General features: G+C 39.1%; 1 protein-coding gene across 1 annotated transcript in view; it reads right to left on the minus strand.

Annotated features, from left to right (window-relative positions):
• Positions 1 to 21,532, minus strand: part of bin2b (bridging integrator 2b) — a 72,266-nt gene that overhangs the window by 4,036 nt on the left and 46,698 nt on the right. The window contains exons 5-10 of the mRNA XM_034167414.1: positions 18,867 to 18,962; positions 16,887 to 16,994; positions 16,710 to 16,795; positions 9,392 to 9,467; positions 9,177 to 9,259; positions 3,091 to 3,697 (exon numbers count right to left, since the gene is read on the minus strand). Of these exons, the coding sequence (XP_034023305.1) occupies positions 3,091 to 3,697; positions 9,177 to 9,259; positions 9,392 to 9,467; positions 16,710 to 16,795; positions 16,887 to 16,994; positions 18,867 to 18,962 (1,056 nt within the window). The remainder of the gene's footprint in view (positions 1 to 3,090; positions 3,698 to 9,176; positions 9,260 to 9,391; positions 9,468 to 16,709; positions 16,796 to 16,886; positions 16,995 to 18,866; positions 18,963 to 21,532) is intronic.

Below are 21,532 nucleotides of genomic sequence, written 5' to 3' on the forward strand. Positions count from 1 at the left end.
AGTAATCAGATTAAAGTTACTTCTCCATGTCACTGTGCGTTACTATTATTTTTCATTGTGGGTCGATAGCAGCATTAAACTTGGTCTGTGGGCAGGAGGTCGGGGTTCGACTGAACGTCCCACTTTAAGCGAACTGTGAGCTTTTCATCCGCGGTTTTTTGCAGCTGCTCGACTCGTCCTCACCTCTTAAAGCGCGGTGATCAGCACACCTGCACTGAGCTTTACAAAGACATTTTTATACTTTTTTTCCTCCTTTATTTAGAATTCTGAGCTGAGCCGCTCTGTATCTGGTCGTTAAAAACAGCTGATCCTCCGCGACGCGTCAACAACTAACACTATTTTCCACTCAAATGCACCTAAACTCTCTTTCTGAGGACCACATGATGTGAAAACGCAATAAAACTTTCTTACCTGTAAATCTGGTCCTGTTTTCTGCATAAATAAATGTTATCCATTCTTTGTGCTCAAACGCCAAAGCAGGGGCGAATCCAGATGGAATGGGGGCGTGGGGCAGGGATGTGCCCCCTCCCCCACAACACCCCTAGATTAAAGGTGCAATTTTGAAGCCGTTTTTTACTACAACTAATATTGCTTAAAATAATAATAATTTCGACAAGTAAAATGTTTAGAGAGAATTTAAATGTTAGAAAAATGTTAGAATTTAATAGTTACCTTTATAAACAATGTAGGCTCGAAATTGCAAGTTTTACTGTTACAGTGCTGTCAACAGTTAAATATGAGGTCAAGAAAGACGTCTTTATTTTACTTTTTATAAAACAAGTATTTATTTTCATTGAAGTCAAGAAAGGGTGACTATAAAGTGAGTTTTGGCAAAACAGGTATTGTCATGTTGAGGTGGCAGAGGGTTGTTGTTGGCAGCTGGGAAAAGTAACTAAAAAAGTAACTAGTAATCTAACTTAGTTACTTTTACAATTGAGTAATCAGTAAAGTAACTAAGTTACTTTTACAATTGAGTAATCAGTAAAGTAACTAAGTTACTTTTTCAAAGTAACTGTGGCAACACTGATAATAATAATGTTCATTTGGATTAAAAGGACACTTTGGGAAGTTGTTTTCATTGGGTTCAAAGGTCACAAAAGCTGTTCAGTCAGATTCAGGAAAAATATTTGATTGATTTATTAGAAATAAGAACTTTGTGTCACTGAGTGATTTGAAACTCAAGGTTCAGCTGTTATAGATCTGAATTTTGATATTTTTCATGGTAACACTTGAGTTTCTGAAACTCTTACATTACCATTTCCAGCTCATGGTACCCAAGACGAGACTTAAAACCAGGGGGGACAGGGCTTTCTCTGTGGCTGGCCCCAGATTTTGGAACGCTCTGCCCCTCCATGTCCGAACAGCCCCACAGTGGAGTGTTTTAAGTCTTGTCTGAAGACCCACTTTTATTCTCTGGTTCTTAACACTGCGTGAGTTGTGTGGTCCTCTGTTTTATTGGTTTTGCTTTATTTTGGTAGATTTTATTGGTTTTATCTTTTGTATGCTGTATGTATTTATTTATTTATCTTGCACATTTTAGTTATTTTTATTGTTAATTTTCTTCTTGACTATTGGGTTTTATCTATCATGATTCTACTGTATGTGCAGCACTTTGGAACGTTTTTTGTGTTAAATGTGCTATATAAATAAAGTGGATTGGATTAGGTCGTATAAAATCACATCTTGCAAATAATAAACATCAAAATCAAGACCATGTGGCCAGTAGCTTCTGAGCTATAACTATAGAAAGATTACCTTTTTTTTTTTTTTTTGCTTTTAAGTCAGGTCAGTTGCATTGGGTCGCTGTGTGATATCAGCAGTCAGCAGATATTATACAAATAATTAATGTTTATGAGTTCAATGGTAAGAATATTTCACCAAATTAAATATTCGTTCCATTGAAAGAATGTAAAAACACATTATTTGTTTTATATAAAGGCTAAAATAGATCCTTGTCATTTGATAGTTAGTTATGCTGCCATAGACTTAGACTGCTGGAGGGTTCCCATGATGCACTGAGTGTTTCTTTCTCTTTTTGCTCTGTATGCACCACTCTGCATTTAATCATTAGTGATTGATCTCTGCTCCCCTCCACAGCATGTCTTTTCCTGGTTCTCTCCCTCAGCCCCAACCAGTCCCAGCAGAAGACTGCCCCTCCCTGAGCCTGGTTCTGCTGGAGGTTTCTTCCTGTTAAAAGGGAGTTTTTCCTTCCCACTGTCACCAAGTGCTTGCTCACAGGGGGTCGTTTTGACCGTTGGAGTTTTTCTGTAATTATTGTATGGCTTTTGCCTTACAATATAAAGCGCCTTGGGCAACTGTTTGTTGTGATTTAGCGCTATATAAATAAAATTGATTTGATTTTGATATTATATTCATTTATAAACAACAGAAAAAGGCCTTACATTTTGGTGTTCATCACTGGTGTTTTGACATCAACAATCCAACACAAACTTTAAATAGGAGTCCAAAATTGTTCTCAGTCAACATGGAAAAACAGATGTAGTCTGTGATACTTCCAAAAAAAAAAAAAAAGAAAAAAAAAAGACTTTGGGTGCTTCCTTAGTCCAGTGAAAAATTGCATCAGAAATTTTCCAGGTTTTCATCCTAACAGCTCTTCATTTGTTTTTTGTGTGTGCGTTAGAAGAATTAGCATCCTCAATTAGCTCGTTCAAATCGTCATCCATCAGGAAAAACTCCGTCATGTTTAGCTAAACGCCGCCCCCACTCGTCTGTGTGAGGGCAGGGTTTGCAGCGTGCAATGGTTCAAAATGTATGGAACCAAATTGCACAGTAAATGAAACCAAATTTGCACGCTAAATGCAACACAACCCAAATGGGATGAATAATCCATGTCACGTGACATACAAAGCACCAATCAAATGAATAGGATCCACTCAGCTGTTATTTCATCGTGTTTATATGATTGTATTTTAGTTTTAAAAGGCAACTTGTGAAAATGTTTGAAGAGATTCTGTTTCCAACCTGTGAGACAAAAGTTACTGGTTTTCCAACTGAAGCATGTCCTTATTCTAACATAGGATACTGTGGTCTATGGTGTCCTCTGAACAGTTGAGTCACACGGTTGTGTACCTTGTAAAGGAAGCCAGGTGGGTCATCAGAACTAGACTCATCTCCAGGTTCAGCTGCGGTTTGCTGCCGCTCCTCAGTCGGGGTGATGGTGCGTCTGTCTTTGGAGCGGAATGACAGACGAGGAGCGGGAACTGGGGCAGGTTTGGGCTTCACCTCCTCCAGTGGTGGTTCAGTTACATTTTCATAATCAAGACTCTGTGGCATCTCACTCTCTGCAGAATCAGACAGACCGGAATCTTCATGGCTTACAGTCTCTGACTGCTGGACTTCCACCTCAGCATCATCACACTGGTTTGTTTCAAGTGCCGCCTCCGCCTCCTCTTGACTTTGACTCTCACTGTCGCACATCGACTGTGTTTTGGGCGTGTGTGTGCCAGCAGAGCTGACCTCATCAGAGTCTGACGAGGTGCTGTCTTTGGATGGAACCTCACTGTCTTTTGGTTCGTTGGTTTCTTCAGGGATACTTTGAGTTTTCAGTACCGGGGACGTTGGCTCAGCATCTTTACTGGTTTGGGTGGGGGACATGGAGACGTGGTCGGCTGGGAAGGCTGTATTGCAGGGGATGGGGTTGGAGATAACCAGGGACCGCCTGTTCTTTGACTTGGTGCTGTGTTAAAAAAAAAAGATCAAAATTAAGTACTGCACATATTGTTATTGGCTTTAATAATAAGCAGAACAGCTCAAGAAAACGTGAACAGATTTCAGTTTAAATTGGTCCCAAGGTACAATGAAAACTGGATTAGACTTCAACACCTATGCAGAAGCAGGATCATTTATATATATATAAACTATAGGTTTTTATGTTTACTAGATAGAACTTTAGTTTTTCTGAGTTCATTACCAGAGAATTCTAAAAGATTAATTTTGCATTCTAGAATTCTGGCAGCACCATTTCCAAGCTGCAGAGTTGGTGTCATGATTTTATACAGTCGAGTACTTATATGTTTGGGATTTTGTGTCTGTACACCACCACAAAGAAGCTGAAATGTAACACACAATCTACACCGTGAAGCACTGTGAGCCGTTCCGTTCCTTTCCTTTTGCATATTCTTATATTTCCGTACTTCTGATACAAGATGATCTTAGTTTCATTTGTGAAAAGAATCTTGTTCCAAACAGAGCAGGATGTGTTTTCTTCACACCCAGGCAAACGTGTTGCAGTTTCAACATAACACATTAGGAAAATAAGTTGGACACCTCCAAGAATTTGAGTGCAACAAAAATATTTGGTCCACCAAAGAGACCTCATAGAAGAGCACAGAACAGGGTTTGAATTTTCTGCTTGGTTGTCTGATCGGTTTGTGGGTAGTGACTTCTACTAGGTTGGCCAACATTAGCACCACCAGTTGATGAACAACATTATTTTATACATAAAAATACAGTAGCGACATGTCCAAAGAAACCAATAGGACAGTATCGTGTGCACAATTTATTAAGTTAGACACACACACACACGATGCTCAGAGCAGCCATCCTGAACTGTGAACTTTAGGTATGGGATGTTCAAACAAAGTTGCGTTGCAATTCTGACTTCAGGGGGTGTTCCTGGGTGGGGTCACGTAACTACAAAATGACCACGTACAACTGAAACAGACTATTGGCTAGATGTTCTGAAGAGGTTTTCCCTGACCAAGGAAAGAATTCCATTATCCACTTTAATTCTGTTCTGTCGGCCGGCGCCGAGAAGCTGACCAGGTTAATCTGGCTGTTTAATTAAAAGAATGGACTGGCATCAGCTGTCTTACAGACCTTTTTGTATTAACTGGTTAAACAATGCATTCTTTCTTTAAGAAACTGTTGGTTTTGGTCAATCCTAAAATTCCAGTTGTCTGATAGATTAATTTTGTTTTTAGCCTACTGTAGTTTATGGTCTACTTCTCATCTTTCTCATGTTGAGAATTCCGCTGTGGTCAAAGGTAACACAGCAGTAACAGGGGAACAGGTCACATCTGACCACGAAACAGCTCATCAGTCAACTGTCCAATAGGGCAGCGCAGACTCATTTGAACCCTGCGTGATATCGCTGGATTTGACTACTTATCGGGACAGCCGATAACACAGCATAACTTCACACAAAGTTTGCCCACATCACACTTGTTCTGGCATCTCTCCATTGGCTACCTGTCTCTGTGAGATCAGATTTTAAGGTTCTGTTATTAGCCTATAAAATTGTTCATGGACTGGCACCAACCTACCTAGTTGATTTAATTAAACCCTACATACCGGCCCGGGCTTTGAGCTCACAGGATGCAGGACTACTTTGTTTTCTGAGGGTGAAGAAAAAGTCTGTGGGTCAAAGACCCTTCTCATATCACGTCCCAGTCTTACGGAATGGTCTCCCACTGTGATACTGTGGAGACATTCAAGTCAAGACTCAAGACACATTTCTTTCATCTGTGCTATGATTAGAATAGTGTGTTGCATCCTTTTTAAATTTTATTCTTTTATTCTTTGATCTTTTAATTGTGCTTTTTAAATTTGTTGTTTTTAATTCATTTTAAATTGTTCTTGAACTGTTTTGTGTGAAGTGCCTTAGGGTGACACTGTTGTGATTTGTAACTTTTTTAAATTGAATAAATTGAAATTGATGGGAAAACAGTGTACGGTTTTGTACACCATTTGTGCAGCCGTTTTGGCTGCAATCACCGAAACAGTTGTGAATAGTGGTTTTTTTTTTTGGTTCCCATTGGAGAAAGGAAGACAAGGCGAATGGGAGACATCATGTCGTAAGTGTTAGCCTACACAGCTAATTAGAGTAGCTGCGTTTTCTCACCTGCAAAGCCGCCTCGACATATTTCAGCGCCGGGTCATAAACAAACCACAACACGTCCACTTTCCACCACACCACTGTCACTTTTTCTTTGCATTTTCACTTTATGTGTACGAGTAATTTTCCCAAAAACTCATAGAAAATGCTGTGTCTTTGTCCTCAGAAGTAGAGAAATGACATCATATGCGTCATACTTTACCCCTTTAGTGCCCGCCCTCAAATGAGACTGCGCTGCGCAATTGCTTATGCCCTGAAAAATGGAGGGACTATGGCTAAAAATAGCTATAATTCTTAAATGGTTCATTAAATATTTTTGTAAATCCCCTTGAATTAAAGCGCAAAGTCCACTCTACAAGTACATCTGAACCGTTTCATTTAATCTCCACTGCGATGTCCAGAGGCAAAATTGCAAAGAAACAAAATGTACATATCACTGTCCAAATACATACTTATGTGCCCCACTGTATATGGCCATGACTGAAAACCAGAACATTTACTGTACACTTCTGAGACACAAAGAAAAATTTGTTCAGAAATTAACACGACTTCACATTTTAATAAATATTGTCGGACAAAAAAGCAGCTGCAATAAATTTTTACTGCCTGTTACATAAGAAATCGTTTTCAGACAAACAAGACTTTTGTTTGTGACAAACCTTTAACATCGACTACAGGACCTTCTCACAAACCTCTGCTGAAGGAATAGCGACACTCATTTCAAATTATGAGGGGCGACTGAGAAGTTCTGAGCTCCACCCAGGGTGTGGTCCTCTTTCTTTTGCATTCTGGGAAACCAACATTTCTCGAGAATGTGTGAGGTTTTGACTCACTGGCTGCAATGTTGACAAATGTCATTTTTTTGAACAGCCTAATATTCCTTTTTCTTCACTTTCTGTAAAGTCGTAACAAATATAATACATTTCTCTTCATGTTTTGATGTGGGGTAGAATGTACAGTGTTCCCGATGCATTTGCATGTATGGAAATAAAAGCTATTATATGGATTCTGAGCTTTACTCACTTTTTAAAAACACACTATTATTTTGAACACAACTATATCTGCCACAACCAGGTGAAATGTGGACGTCCCCTTGGCCTTCTCCTGTGGTGATATTCCTCATCTTAGTCTCTCTCAGTAACCACTTGTTTGATCCAGCGGTACCCTTGGCTCAAACACACTTGACACCAAAGACATCCAGTCGTCACTTTAGGGCACTGGTTAGCGTCCAAGTCTCATGACCATACAGCAAGACAGACAGGAGCCTAAAGACTTGGATCTTCATTTGCCTGCTAAGATATTGGCATCATCAAACAGCTCTATCCAGTGACCTCATGACTCCATAAGCTCCTCTAAGGTGCCTCTCAATCTCAAAGGCCAAGGATCCTGAGACATGCAGGTCACTGCCGAGATAACTGAATATCTCTAGTTCAACACTTTAACATCTGATGGCTGAGTCCAGGAAGTCTTTAAAATCTAATGTCTTGATCCAGTATAATCTCAAACCCAGACACTCCAACTCCTTCCTTCTTTTCAGGTTCTGCAATCAGAGTACCCATTGATTCCGCACAGATCACAGCATCCTCCTTGAAGTCAAAGTCAGTAAACCTTTCCGAGCCAACAGAAGCACCCAAGTCACCGGTTTCCACAACTCTACCAAACACCCGAACTCTGCCTCCACTCTGCACAGTATCGGCTGGCTAAGATGTCTCGCAGCTTCTTGGGAATCCTACAAATTCTCAGGATGTTCCAGAGAGCTGTCCGATCCACTAAATCAAATGTTTTGCAAAAATCAACATAGGCTGCAAAGAACCACTACCGATATTCACACTCAAGTTCTATGAGTACTCACAGAGCTACAATGTAGTCAATAGTTGACTTTGTGTGTGTGAATCTAGACTGTTCAAATCCTTTAGCAGAAAGTAGCTGAAACTAAATCCTATTAAGAATGATCGTTGCAAACACCTTCAGCAGCACAGAGCAGCGTGATGTTCCTGCAGTTGGTACAATCCACGTGATGACCATTTCCCTTCCAGATTGGGACAAAAAGTTATTTTTCCAATGTGTAGGAATGATACCAGTCTCCCAGACTGAAACAAAAATTGTTTGCAATGCCAGCAGAACAACATCACCACCCACTTGGAGGAGCTCAGCTCCACTGCCACAAATCCCTGCCGCATTCCCCGCCCTCAGCTGTTTCAGAACTTTTGCATGTGATAAGATTATTTTGTCCAGCAGGCGATAGACAGGTGAAGAGGTGTATTACATAAATAATTCAAAACACTTGTTTTTTGTATTGGTGCATCAAAGTTAACCAAAGTGTGTTCACTTTATATTATATGAACTATTATATGAATTTGACGACTTACCAGATGATAATATTTATTGTTAAATTCTCGTATTAAACTGGAGGGAATAGTCTCTTTTCTGTTTATTCGCTCACTACATTTTACATGTACATGCTCAGCCTTTTGCCCAGACCTAAAAACAGGACAGATTTCTTTTTACATGGCTAAAATCTCCACCTCCAATCAAAACCTAGTTTGCGAACAAGGATGCAGACTGACATTAGGTAGGATGTGACACTTGGTTCACAGTCTCTTCCATTATTCAACAAGGAAGCAAAAGGACACATCAGTCTATTATCAGTGTTTATGTTCTGAAATGAACAGCTTATGTAACAACGGTATACGACACAGTACTTATGGTATACTACCCAAAGTCACTGCAGAGTATAAGGCAAAGATTTTTGATTTTCTTCGATGTGGAACTCACTTTTTAATACAGCATTTCTCTGGGAGCCAGCTCAATAATGGACAGTGTGTGCTGTTACTTTACGGAAAGTCTTTTAAATTCCAAAAATAAGCCAGATGGACAAATGAAATCAGACAACATACTGGATGCTATTTGACACACTCTGAACAAACGTAATCATCAGATGTACACGTGAACAGTGTATTTTTGCAGAAGCTCAGCATGTGATGTGGGCCAAAAACACTTCAATCCCAAGAATCAGAAAATGGACAAATAAACATGCATCGGAGAACCTATTGGATGCTATTTGACACACTTTCAACAAACGCAATTGTTATATGGATGTTTATTGGTAGTGATACGCTTGAAACAGCTTCTTTAAATTTCTGTGACACAGACAGACAGACAGAGTGCATTTTGATATTACCCCTGCTGGACTTATGGCTGGCGAGGGATAATAAGGGAATGAACCATATTCTTTCATTTCTAGGTGGCGCCTCCTCATGTGGATCAGCCCCACAATTTGTTTTCTTTGCTGCAGCTGTTGGATTAACATGTATCGTACCTGTTCAGGCCTTTGATGATAAACGCTTTTCCTGAGTGCTGAGTTTCTAGTTTCTTCATCACATTGTACAGATCGTGGTTCAGCTGCAATAAAAAAAGTCATCGTGTTACTCCGATTACAGTGCAAATACTGTTACACAACAATATTAATTATTATTATTATATTATATATATAATAATATATACAATATAATATTATTAGTCAGAGGCTCTTACCACGCTCATCTCCTTATAGAAGACATCCCTCAAGTTTGAGATGTTTTGGAACACCGTCACATAGCAGCCGATCCGGCTACACACACGCACGCACGCACACACACAAAGAAAGAAAGTATTCAGTTTATCAGTTAGCTTAACCTCATGGCCGTCTTAAACACGTGAACTCTGCACACATCCTCAACACATTGTGTGTTTGGACCAATTCTGTCACCCTGTTGCCTACAGACCACGTGTGCACAGGAAAAGTGATTCATTAATTCATTCATACATGCAAAATAAAATGTGTTTTTGCTCTGCCCCCTCCCAACTTCCACAGATTATGTCCAACTTAATAAAATTTACAACGATCCGCAAGAAAATGTGAGCAGGACAGCAGCACCCAGGGCTGCATGTCGCAACAAATTCTGCAGCACATTTAGTGCCAAAAAACATATCAGTAAGTAACAAGTCAGAACGTGAGTCAGAGCCCTGCTGTGACTTCCCATATTTGAAACAACATTACTAAACAGTGACAAAGCAGAGAGACATCACAACCGTTCACACACCTACATGGCAAAGAATGTGAAGTTTCATTTGAAAAGACAGTGAAATGAAAGTACAAAAAAAACTTGTGAAAGAATGCCATTTGATTTTTTATATATATATATATATATATATATATATATATATATACACACACACAGTAGTGTTCAGAATAATAGTAGTGCTATGTGACTAAAAAGATTAATCCAAGTTTTGAGTATATTTCTTATTGTTACATGGGAAACAAGGTACCAGTAGATTCAGTAGATTCTCACAAATCCAACAAGACCAAGCATTCATGATATGCACACTCTTAAGGCTATGAAATTGGGCTATTAGTAAAAAAAAAAAGTAGAAAAGGGGGTGTTCAAAATAATAGTAGTGTGGCATTCAGTCAGTGAGTTCGTCAATTTTGTGGAACAAACAGGTGTGAATCAGGTGTCCCCTATTTAAGGATGAAGCCAGCACCTGTTGAACATGCTTTTCTCTTTGAAAGCCTGAGGAAAATGGGACGTTCAAGACATTGTTCAGAAGAACAGCGTGGTTTGATTAAAAAGTTGATTGGAGAGGGGAAAACTTATACACAGGTGCAAAAAATTATAGGCTGTTCATCTACAATGATCTCCAATGCATTAAAATGGACAACAAAAAAAAAGACGTGTGGAAGAAAATGGAAAACAATCATCAAAATGGATAGAAGAATAACCAGAATGGCAAAGGCTCACCCATTGATCAGCTCCAGGATGATCAAAGACAGTCTGGAGTTAACTGTAAGTGCTGTGACAGAAGACGCCTGTGTGAAGCTAATTTATTTGCAAGAATCCCCCGCAAAATCCCTCTGTTAAATAAAAGACGTGCAGAAGAGGTTACAATTTGCCAAAGAACACATCAACTGGCCTAAAGAGAAATGGAGGAATATTTTGTGGACTGATGAGAGTAAATTGTTCTTTTTGGGTCCAAGGGCCGCAGACAGTTTGTGAGACGACCCCCAAACTCTGAATTCAAGCCACAGTTCACAGTGAAGACAGTGAAGGATGGTGGTGCAAGCATCATGATATGGGCATGTTTCTCCTACTATGGTGTTGGGCCTATATATCGCATACCAGGTATCATGGATCAGTTTGGATATGTCAAAATACTTGAAGAGGTCATGTTCCCTTATGCTGAAGAGGACATGCCCTTGAAATGGGTGTTTCAACAAGACAATGACCCCAAGCACACTAGTAAATGAGCAAAATCATGGTTCCAAACCAACAAAATTAATGCCTCGCAGATGTGAAGAAATCATGAAAAACTGTGGTTATACAACTAAATACTAGTTTAGTGTTTCACAGGATTGCTAAAAAAGCAGTTTGAACATAATAGTTTTGAGTTTGCAGCGTCAACAGCAGATGCTACTATTATTGTGAACACCCCCTTTTCTACTTTTTTTTTTTTTTTAACTAACAGCCCAATTTCATAGCCTTAAGAGTGTGCATATCATGAATGCTTGGTCTTGTTGGATTTGTGAGAATCTACTGAATCTACTGGTACCTTGTTGCCCATGTAACAATAAGAAATATACTCAAAACCTGGATTAATCTTTTTAGTCACATAGCACTACTATTATTCTGAACACTACTCTGTGTGTGTGTGTGTGTGTGTGTATATATATATATATATCCCTGGCCAAGTAGGCATATGTACATCATTTAAATGGTAAAATGTGATCTGAACAACAGCCCCACAATAATAGCAACTATTATTATATACATTATAATCGCCAAGTGGCCTCTGTGTGCATGCATGTGTGTGTGTATGTGTAAGAGTGCATGTGTATGCTTCAATCGTGGAGAAACTGGGGAGAGCTGACATTTTCTGTTTGGTATGCTTATGTATTTTGGGTCAAAAATGAACACTGCAAAAACAGAAAGTTGATAGGCCTAATATTTTTTGAGAAATTAGCTGTAGCACCTAACAATAATGAACAATGGACGTTGTACTGTAATGCAACATGGGATTTTGGGGTTTTAGGGTTTTAAATTTTGTTGTGTTTCATGTTAGTTTAACATTGTTGTTAGTGTTATTGATTTATTGTGTTTTGTAGTTCAATTGGTTTTGTCAGTTTAGTTAAGTGTAATGTTGCCATTACCATGAGTGGGTTAAGTGTCATGTTGCTGTTACTACGAGTGAAAAGGGAAGTGCCTTTGTCATCATCCACCACAGTCTCTGTTTGTGGGTGTGCAAAAATAAAAGTGCCTGATGTGGCAGAATACAAAAAAGACAAAAAGCTCTGCATGCGTACATGTGTATAACTTCAAATACAGACAAACTGGGGACAGCTGACATTTGCCATGCTTATGTATTTTGGGTCAAAGATGAACACCACCAAAATGGAACATTGATAGGACTAATATTTTTGGAGAAACTACAGATATTAGCTAACAACACTGAACAATGGACATTGATAATTACATTCTAGACTCACATGCCATTCCAGTAGGGGGCGGTAAATCATCTATATGTTAAAAGAGTGTGTGTATGTGTGTATGACTTTATTTAGGAAGTTCAATGCAAGTACATAATATATAATGGCAAATACTTGATGGATGACACAAGTGAAAACAGTTATTTCCATTGTGGTCCATTTTAAAATCTAATGACAAAATAAAAGTAATAATAAAATAAAGATAATAAGTGCATGTTGGGTATTTTCTCCTCCAAATATATACAAAATCTTTAACAGTGCATATAAATAATTCTAATAATATAGATATACACATAAGAAAAACTTTAAATTTAACAAATAATTAAATAAATTACAATAAATAAATGTAGATGATAGAAAGTGAGTGTGTTGTGAGATTTGATTGAACAGATTATGCAAAATCTGACTAATGTGAAAAGGCAATTTCGTCCACAACATATGAGTGAGGTAAACAAAAGTTGTACAGCCTGCTGATGTCTTCTGCACCTTAGGACCACAGGCCAAGGCTGCATCCAAAGACCAGAGTGCATGTGATGACACATGAGGCACAGTAAGTTCCGTGACCTAAGAGCGCACACCAACCCAGTTTTTATACATCACATCAAAACCTTAAATTCAGCTCTGATGGTGACTGGAAGCCAAAGCAGGGGTGATGTGATCACATTTTCTAATCCTAGTTAGAGTAATCTTAAGACAAAAAAATGATACGTTATTCAATTCTGTAGAACACAAAAGCATGAGTCAGTGTCTCAGCATCAGCCACAGACAGGATAAGACAAATCACTGCAATGTTACACAAACAATAAGGGATCGGCTTAATTGCCTCTCTAATAGTCAATATCAAACCCCACACACCAAGATAAGCTTTTTCATGATGGTGACTCACATGATTGCACAGACATAATGTTAAGTGATTATAACTATGTCTGCAACAATTTACAGATGACAATTTTCTTGGTCTTCTGAGTCCAAAAGTGGAACATTAGATGGCATCCAGCTTTTCAGTGCAGCCAGAAAAAAACCCTCCAGTTTTAGTTTTATAATATCACAGAAATTCTCGACATAAACAAGTATGTGAATAAGAGATACTAAATAAAGGGAGAACAGAACCCTGTCATCCTTTACACCAAAAATGCCAAAAACAGCCTATCCCAGCAGTCACCAGGCGAGAGGTGATGTACAACCCGGACAGGACGTCAGTCTCGCACAACACTTGAAATCAACTCCACACATTTTGTCTGGTGACTTTCCCACAGAGCCTTTGGGAGGTCATCAGTTATCCCATTTTTCCACCAATGTTTTCCCCTATGATCATGACAATCTTTTCATGGAAAAAACAACATTTTGTGTTCTACAACCCCTGGCAGAAATTATGGAATCACTGGCCTCGGATGATGTTCATTCAGCTGTTTAATTTTGTAGAAAAAAAAGCAGATCACAGACATGACACAAAACTAAAGTCATTTCAAATGGCAACGTTCTGGCTTTAAGAAACACTATAAGAAATCAAGAAAAAAAGATTGTGACAGTCAGTAACGGTTACTTTTTTAGACAAAGCAGAGGAAAAAAATATGGAATCACTCAATTCTGAGGAATAAATTATGGAATCACCCTGTAAATTTTCATCCCCCAAACTAACACCTGCATCAAATCAGATCTGCTCGTTGACATTGACCCTATGTGTCTTTTTGCAAGGAATGTTTTCAGTTTTTGCTCTATGGCAAGATGCATTATCATCTTGAAAAATGATTTCATCATCCCCAAACATCCTTTCAATTGTCCAAAATATCAACGTAAACTTGTGCATTTATTGATGATGTAATGACAGCCATCTCCCCAGTGCCTTTACCTGACATGCAGCCCCATATCATCAATGACTGTGGAAATTTGCATGTTCTCTTCAGGCAGTCATCTTTATAAATCTCATTGGAACGGCACCAAACAAAAGTTCCAGCATCATCACCTTGCCCAATGCAGAGTCGAGATTCATCACTGAATATGACTTTCATCCAGTCATCCACAGTCCACGATTGCTTTTCCTTAGCCCATTGTAACCTTGGTTTTTTCTGTTTAGGTGTTAATGGTGGCTTTTGTTTAGCTTTTCTGTATGTAAATCCCATTTCCTTTAGGCGGTTTCTTACAGTTTGGTCACAGATGTTGACTCCAGTTTCCTCCCATTCGTTCCTCATTTGTTTTGTTGTGCATTTTTTTCGATTTTTGAGACTTATTGCTTTAAGTTTGTCTTGACGCTTTGATGTCTTCCTTGGTCTACCAGTATGTTTGCCTTTAACAACCTTCCCATGTTGTTTGTATTTGGTCCAGAGTTTAGACACAGCTGACTGTAAACAACCAACATCTTTTGCAACATTGCGTGATGATTTACCCTCTTTTAAGAGTTTGATAATCCTCTCATTTGTTTCAATTGACATCTCTCGTGTTGGAGCCATGATTCATGTCAGTCCACTTGGTGCAACAGCTCTCCAAGGTGTGATCACTCCTTTTTAGATGCAGACTAACGAGCAGATCTGATATGATGCAGGTGTTAGTTTTGGGGATGAAAATTTACAGGGTGATTCCATAATTTTTTCCTCAGAATTGAGTGATTCCATATTTTTTTCCTCTGCTTGGTCTAAAAAAGTAACCGTTACTGACTGCCACAATCTTTTTTCTTGATTTCTTATAGTGTTTCTTAAAGCCAGAAAGTTGCCATTTGAAATGACTTTAGTTTTGTGTCATGTCTGTGATCTGCTTTTTTTCTACAAAATTAAACAACTGAATGAACATCCTCAGAGGCCGATGATTCCATAATTTTTGCCAGGGGTTGTAATACAATATAGTAGAGAAGCTTGAATCTTCGACTGGACTGGGTTGCTTGACGCAAGGACGTTTCGCTTCAAATCGCAGAAGCTTCCTCAGCTAAAATTCTTGCTTTGGTCATCTGACTTCTGTCTTGACTCTTGTAGAGAAGAATAACAGAAGCGACAAAAGCTAGAGTATTAAACCTAACCAGACCCCACCTACCGAGAGGCAGATTGCTATTGGCTAGTGACTAAACAATTGCTCTAATTAGCACCTATTGTGCTCTAGTTAATACCCTCCTAATGACAGGGTAGCTGTCCCTCCTAACGATGGGACTGACGCCTCTCCTGACGGCTCTCCTGACAATGTGAATGACTCATTACCATGAACAAAAGACTGAAACTGCTTTGATCTGAGTACCCCATTGTAAACAGGGGACAAAGCGTGTCTCAGACCCCCTCCCCGGTTAAGGCTGGGTTTCAACAGTTTCACATACAATGCCTCTTTCACTCCTCTCTCAACCCATTTCTTTTTGTTTGGTATGTTTATGTATTCTGGGTCAAGGATGAACACCACCAAAACGGAACGCTGATTAGACTAAAAGTTTTGGACAAACTACGGATATTAGCCAACGTTGCTAATTACATTCTGGACTAACACCGTATTCTAGCAGGGGATGGTAAATCATCTTTATATTAAAAGCGTGAGTGCGAGTTCAATGTAAGTAGATAATATAATTGTAAATACATTCAAAATACATGGACGACACAAGAAAGTGAAAACACTTTCCATTGTGGTCCATTTAAAAAGAGTGGCCTTTTATTGTGGGCAGTCTAAGGCACACCTGTGCACTAATCATGGTGTCTAATCAGAATCTTGATATGGCACACCTGTGAGGTGGGATGGATTATCTCAGCAATTATCACAGATTTAGACTGGTTTGTGAACAATATTTGAGGGAAATGGTGATATTGTGTATGTGGAAAAAGTTTTAGATCTTTGAGTTCATCTCATACAAAATGGGAGCAAAACCAAAAGTGTTGCGTTTATATATTTGTTGAGTGTACTACCCAATCTAGAGCCCGTGGATCCCCACGGCAAAAGTTCAGTTTAATGATTCCATTTAACAATGGCTAATTTCTCCTAAAATTTTTGTCCTATCAACTTTCTGTTTTCACAGCGTTCATCCTTGACCCAAAATACATAAACATACCAAACAGCAAATGTCAGTTCTCGCTGGTTTCTGCATGACTGAAGCCATGTACACACACACACACACACACATGCGCCATTTGGATATTATAATATAATCAGAAATGTATCTCTGTACATCAGATGGCTGAGTTTGTTGATTCTGAGGACAGAGTACATTCACATCTCAATATTAAACACAGAATGTGCCCCATTAGTCTTTTGGCTAATATCCTTGCAGAAAAGCTTCTTATGTTAATCAGGACTCAAAATTCCAGGGACATTCCACTGAGTCTTATTACAGACCGCTGTCTTACTGTGGACAATGAACCGTACCTCTGATAGAGAACAGGCAGCTCCTCTCGCAGCTCATTATTTATCTCCTCAAAGACATTCTGTGTTTTGTTGAACTCTTCTTCCGCCTGAAGAAAACACAAGAAAAAAATACTCAACTCTAACTGCTCTCTAATCAGCCAGCGCGCTGCACTGCGCGGCCGGTACGACACACTCTACCTTTGTTATTTTGGCTTCATCCTTTTTCTTAGCACTCTGTAGCGCCTCCAGATGGTGCCGAGCTGAATCGTAGTCCACCAGTTTGCGCCCACGTTTAGCAACTCGTTCCTAAGAATAAATAAATGAATGAATAAATACATATAAACTACAATTTTCTTTCCATGTAATTATATTGTCAGCCAGCAATGAGGAAGCAGGAAGAAGCCGGTCCATCCTGTGACATCACAGACCTTATCAAAGTTTCCTCAATGGGAGAATCAACCAGTCAGTCTGTGGACCAAAGAGGTTGGTCACCAACACCCAGGGTGGCAAAACCTTTGATATGGTATTTGGTTAACCTATCTATGGGGACATGGAAAAAATGTATGACAGCTACACCCAGGGCGGGGTCTGTCTGACCTGATATTTCTTGTGTTACAAACCTTCTCTGTGCTACTTTGCCATGATGTTGTGTAAATGGTCACAGAAAAGACAAAGTTATACTGTCCCCAGGTTCTCCAGTCACAGTAACACCTTCAGAATAGTCATAGAAAGCTTCGCATCTTAATCATTACCCGAGGCCAAAATATGGCCATCGGGTATCGCAAAGACTTTGCGTCCATCCGTCTGTCCCTCCATCTGTGCTCAGCATACACCCAGTCCTATAACTGCCAGGGTCTTCAAATTCACATGGAGCATTCTTGGGACACAGATCTAGGACAAGTTCAAAGATGGCTAACCTTGACCTATTTTAAGGGCTCAAAAGGTTGCATCCTTTCTACATGCACTTTCTAGTGCAGCAGACAAAAGAATATTTACAGAAGAATCCTTCAAATGGTGATGCAAGCACCAAATATGCCACAAATACTCCTTAGACATTAGTCTTTTGAAAAAGCAGAGCGTCCACTTGAATGTTCAATAGGCAGACAGGTAGGGGTCAAAATCTACAAATGGTCCAATCATATCAAAAGGTACTCCATATTGTTAGTCTCATCATAAAGATTTCAAAAATGTACAGGTTGGATGATCTATGACTGAATTCTATGGAGTTATGGGATTAAAAAAATGGTGAGAAAGGCCCATTTCAGTTTGTACAGGAGTCAAAAGTTAAAGATGCTCCAGTTTAGGTAAATAAAAAAAGTGCTGCAAAATATTGGTTGAGCTAATAGGATTAATAAATGGAATAGTTTTCACTGTGTTGAATGTTTCGTCTCCAAAGTACAGCTTAAACAAGGTCGACATCCAATGGGTTCCAAGACATCCGAAATGTTACCTTGTAACATGATAAAGCATGACACATGGTGCAAACTATTCCTTTTTAAAACCCTATTAACTCAATTAATAATCTGCATTAATTTTTTTACAAAATTAGAGTGACTAACTTTTGACCCCTGTACAAACTAAAATTGACCTTTCTCACCATTTTTGCTATATGGCCTTAAAATCTGCTACCAGAAGCATTCAAGACCTGGAAATAGAGACTAAGCATCAAGATGGATCATTTGTATCTTGTTAACTGACTCTGTTTTTGTTGCTGTTCTGTTTTTTCCTGTTTCTCTTTCTTCTGTTTTTTCTTTTGTTAAAATCTTTTGTAAAAATCTTGTAACTGACATAATGGAATGGAGAGAGTAGGCGTGCATGCAGGTGTGAATGTGTTTGTCTATATTTGGCCCTGCGACAGACTGGCGTCCTGTCCAGGGTGAACCCCACCTCACACCCTATGACTGCTGGGATAATCTCCAGCAACCCTGTAACCCTTAATTGGAGTAAGTGGTTGAAGATGAGTGAGTGAGTGAGTTGAAATTATGACCCCTTTAAGTTTCAGTTCTGCCCAATTTCACCACTCACAGTGAGACTTTTTGTTAAATTCTGAAACAGCATGTGAAAAGGGATGATGATGTTTTACCAAATGCCTGACTGTGTCTGGGAGACAAAAACTGCGACTGTAGCATCTGTGAGCAGTCCAGCAGGAACTGACTCAGCGGAATGATATTAAAATACCTTGACTTCAGGGAACTGGCTGGTGTAGTTCTCCATTGTGCGAACAATCTGGTCACTCAGTTTCTCTTCGTAGTCATTCCACAGCAAGTCTTGACTCTAAGAGACACAGCTGGAATCATTTCAGTGGAACAGTAACTCCTCTTTACAAACTGATAGACAACTTCAGCCAAATACATTTCATCAGTAAACATACAGCAAACGTACAATTGTGCGAGTTGTTAACATTACAGCAATCAGCATGCAGTCAGATGGACTGATCTTCCTTTATGGAACATAAACCAAGACCTGAACCTCTCTTTATTAAACCATGTACATTATCAAAGATGTACAGAACAGAACGGGGAAACGAAGACTAACTGAATGTTGCTGTTCTCAAGACCAGGCACCTAAGTGGTTCTACTCTACTCTTTTCTACTCTCCCATTTTACTCTTCCGTTTTAGATATACCTTTGTATACTGGCATAGCTCCACCTTAGAAATGGAATATAATATATAAGATATACCTTACTGAATTTTCATGTCACACCAAAATCATAACAATTTAGATTTAGGCTGTTAGTGACCAACCAATGAGCCACAGGGATTACTTTGGGCACTTCAATGACCGGTTTCAAAGTATATGACATTCGCAACAAACGGCTACGGAGATGTCCAAAAACAAAGTACTCATGAGTTTCCAACAGGTGACTTGGCTATTAGAAATGTCCCAGCATGCACTTCAAAGAAATGTAACTGCTAACGTTAAGAACTGAGGCACAGATTAATTCCAAAGTTGACATAAGTGTGATGTCGTGTTATGATGACTCGTTTTTAAGTGATAACTGTTCATTTTGATGCAGTCACGGGAACAAAAAAAAAAAAAACAGGAGTTCTGAGAAGGTTTTGTGCACCTGTGGCCATGAGCCATAAACGTAGCCTGTGAATAACAACCTCTGCTCAAGGATCAGCTTTGTGCACGATTAATTATGAGTGTTGTTATCAATAAAATCTAAAAAATACATCTGCTGCCGAGGAAAAAAATGTTGTGGAGACACCCATTCATGCAGCTGAGAGGAGTGAATTGAAATGGTGCATGCTGACGAGTGTGCACGCACGCACACACACACACACACACACACACACTCAAAGTAAAGAAGCTTGCCAGCTCCACTAATAAAAACCACGAAAGCAGGAAAATCCTGAACATGCCACATTGTTTTCCAAATGTAAACTCTACACAATCAAAGAATTGCACATACACACGTGCGTGTGCAATTATTGGCTGAAGCATCACCTTCAGTTATGTCACGATTGTGGCACGTAAAATCCATTAACTACTGGAAATAATGTATTCTGACTTTTTCCAATGTAACAAATCCATCTCCGTGTCCAGTCTGTTAAAAACAGCATCATGTAGATGTCCCCACGTCCATGTCCATGTCCATGCATACAGCTTCAGTAAAACAGCATCCACACAAACAGCACCGTCACCACACTTTAGGTTCCAAAATCCAACACCCTGAAAGGTTAAGAGTTTCATGGTGAAGTGTGTCGTCTCCTGTCTGTAAATCCGAGCCATCACTTTCGAACGAAAGCTCAGAAGTTTCGTTTTCGGATGGAGCAGGTTCATATCATTCTGTCTGTCAGTAATCACAATGTTTCTGCTCATTCTAATTGTACATCAAACACAGAGAAATGCTGAGAATTGCCAAGTGAGACATTTTCCAGAAATGCGACTGCTAACCCTCAGAGTGAGAGGAATAAAATACATCAGCGATCACTAATTATTAGCATGTGTACGGAGAGACTTATAATCATGAGTACTTTTATGTTGTCTTGCTAACTGGGACGTGAAAAACCGTGCAACATGTCCTTTAAACTTTTTGGAAAATACAGTATGTGGAAACTGACTCCATCATCATGGCAAGATTTCTACTTTTTGGCTTCAAATATTTTGCTGTGCTGTGGAATTTATGCCTGCAAGTTGTTAATCTGTATGTTTTTCTTTTTAACATATATTTATTTCTCATAGAAAATGGCACCCTCCGAATACAAAAAAAAAAAAAAAAAAGACAAAAATAGGAGTACATACTCTACAAAGACAAGCAGACAAATTTACATAGTTTTGTCAAAAAAAGGGTCCAGATGCTCAACATGTTCAGTTTAGCAATTCAGCTGAGGAAGCTTCTGCGATTTGAAGTGAAACGTCCTCGCGTCAAGCAACCCAGACCAGTCGAAGATTCAAGCTTCTCTACTATGTTCAGTTTAACACCAGTCAAAGCCAGTTTTTCTACAAACATGATGCGACTTAAAATCCTGTTTTAGTGTTTTGTAAAATCTACTTAGAAAAAGCAATATTCAATTTTAATCCAGTTTAAATCAAGTTAAAAGTGAAAAAAGTGAGTAAACCAGCTTGTCCAAGTCCATTTTATGTCACTTATCCTTTGGATTGAATTCAGTGATGAAACATAAGATATATGTAGATCGGTTAACTGGTTCTTCATATTGCATATCAGCGGGGGGGGAATCAACCCAGAATGCATTGTGTCGTCAACTTCCAGTATTTTGTGCAGTCAACCAAACTTCCAGCTGCTTTCGTGCAGTGAACGCTTTAGCTTAGCAGCACCTGGCAACTACACCCCATTTCTACACGTGTCGACACAAAAGCTGCTCAGGTTTGTCTGATT

This window comes from Thalassophryne amazonica, chromosome 3, assembly GCF_902500255.1.
Source record: "Thalassophryne amazonica chromosome 3, fThaAma1.1, whole genome shotgun sequence".
Lineage (NCBI taxonomy): Eukaryota > Metazoa > Chordata > Actinopteri > Batrachoidiformes > Batrachoididae > Thalassophryne > Thalassophryne amazonica.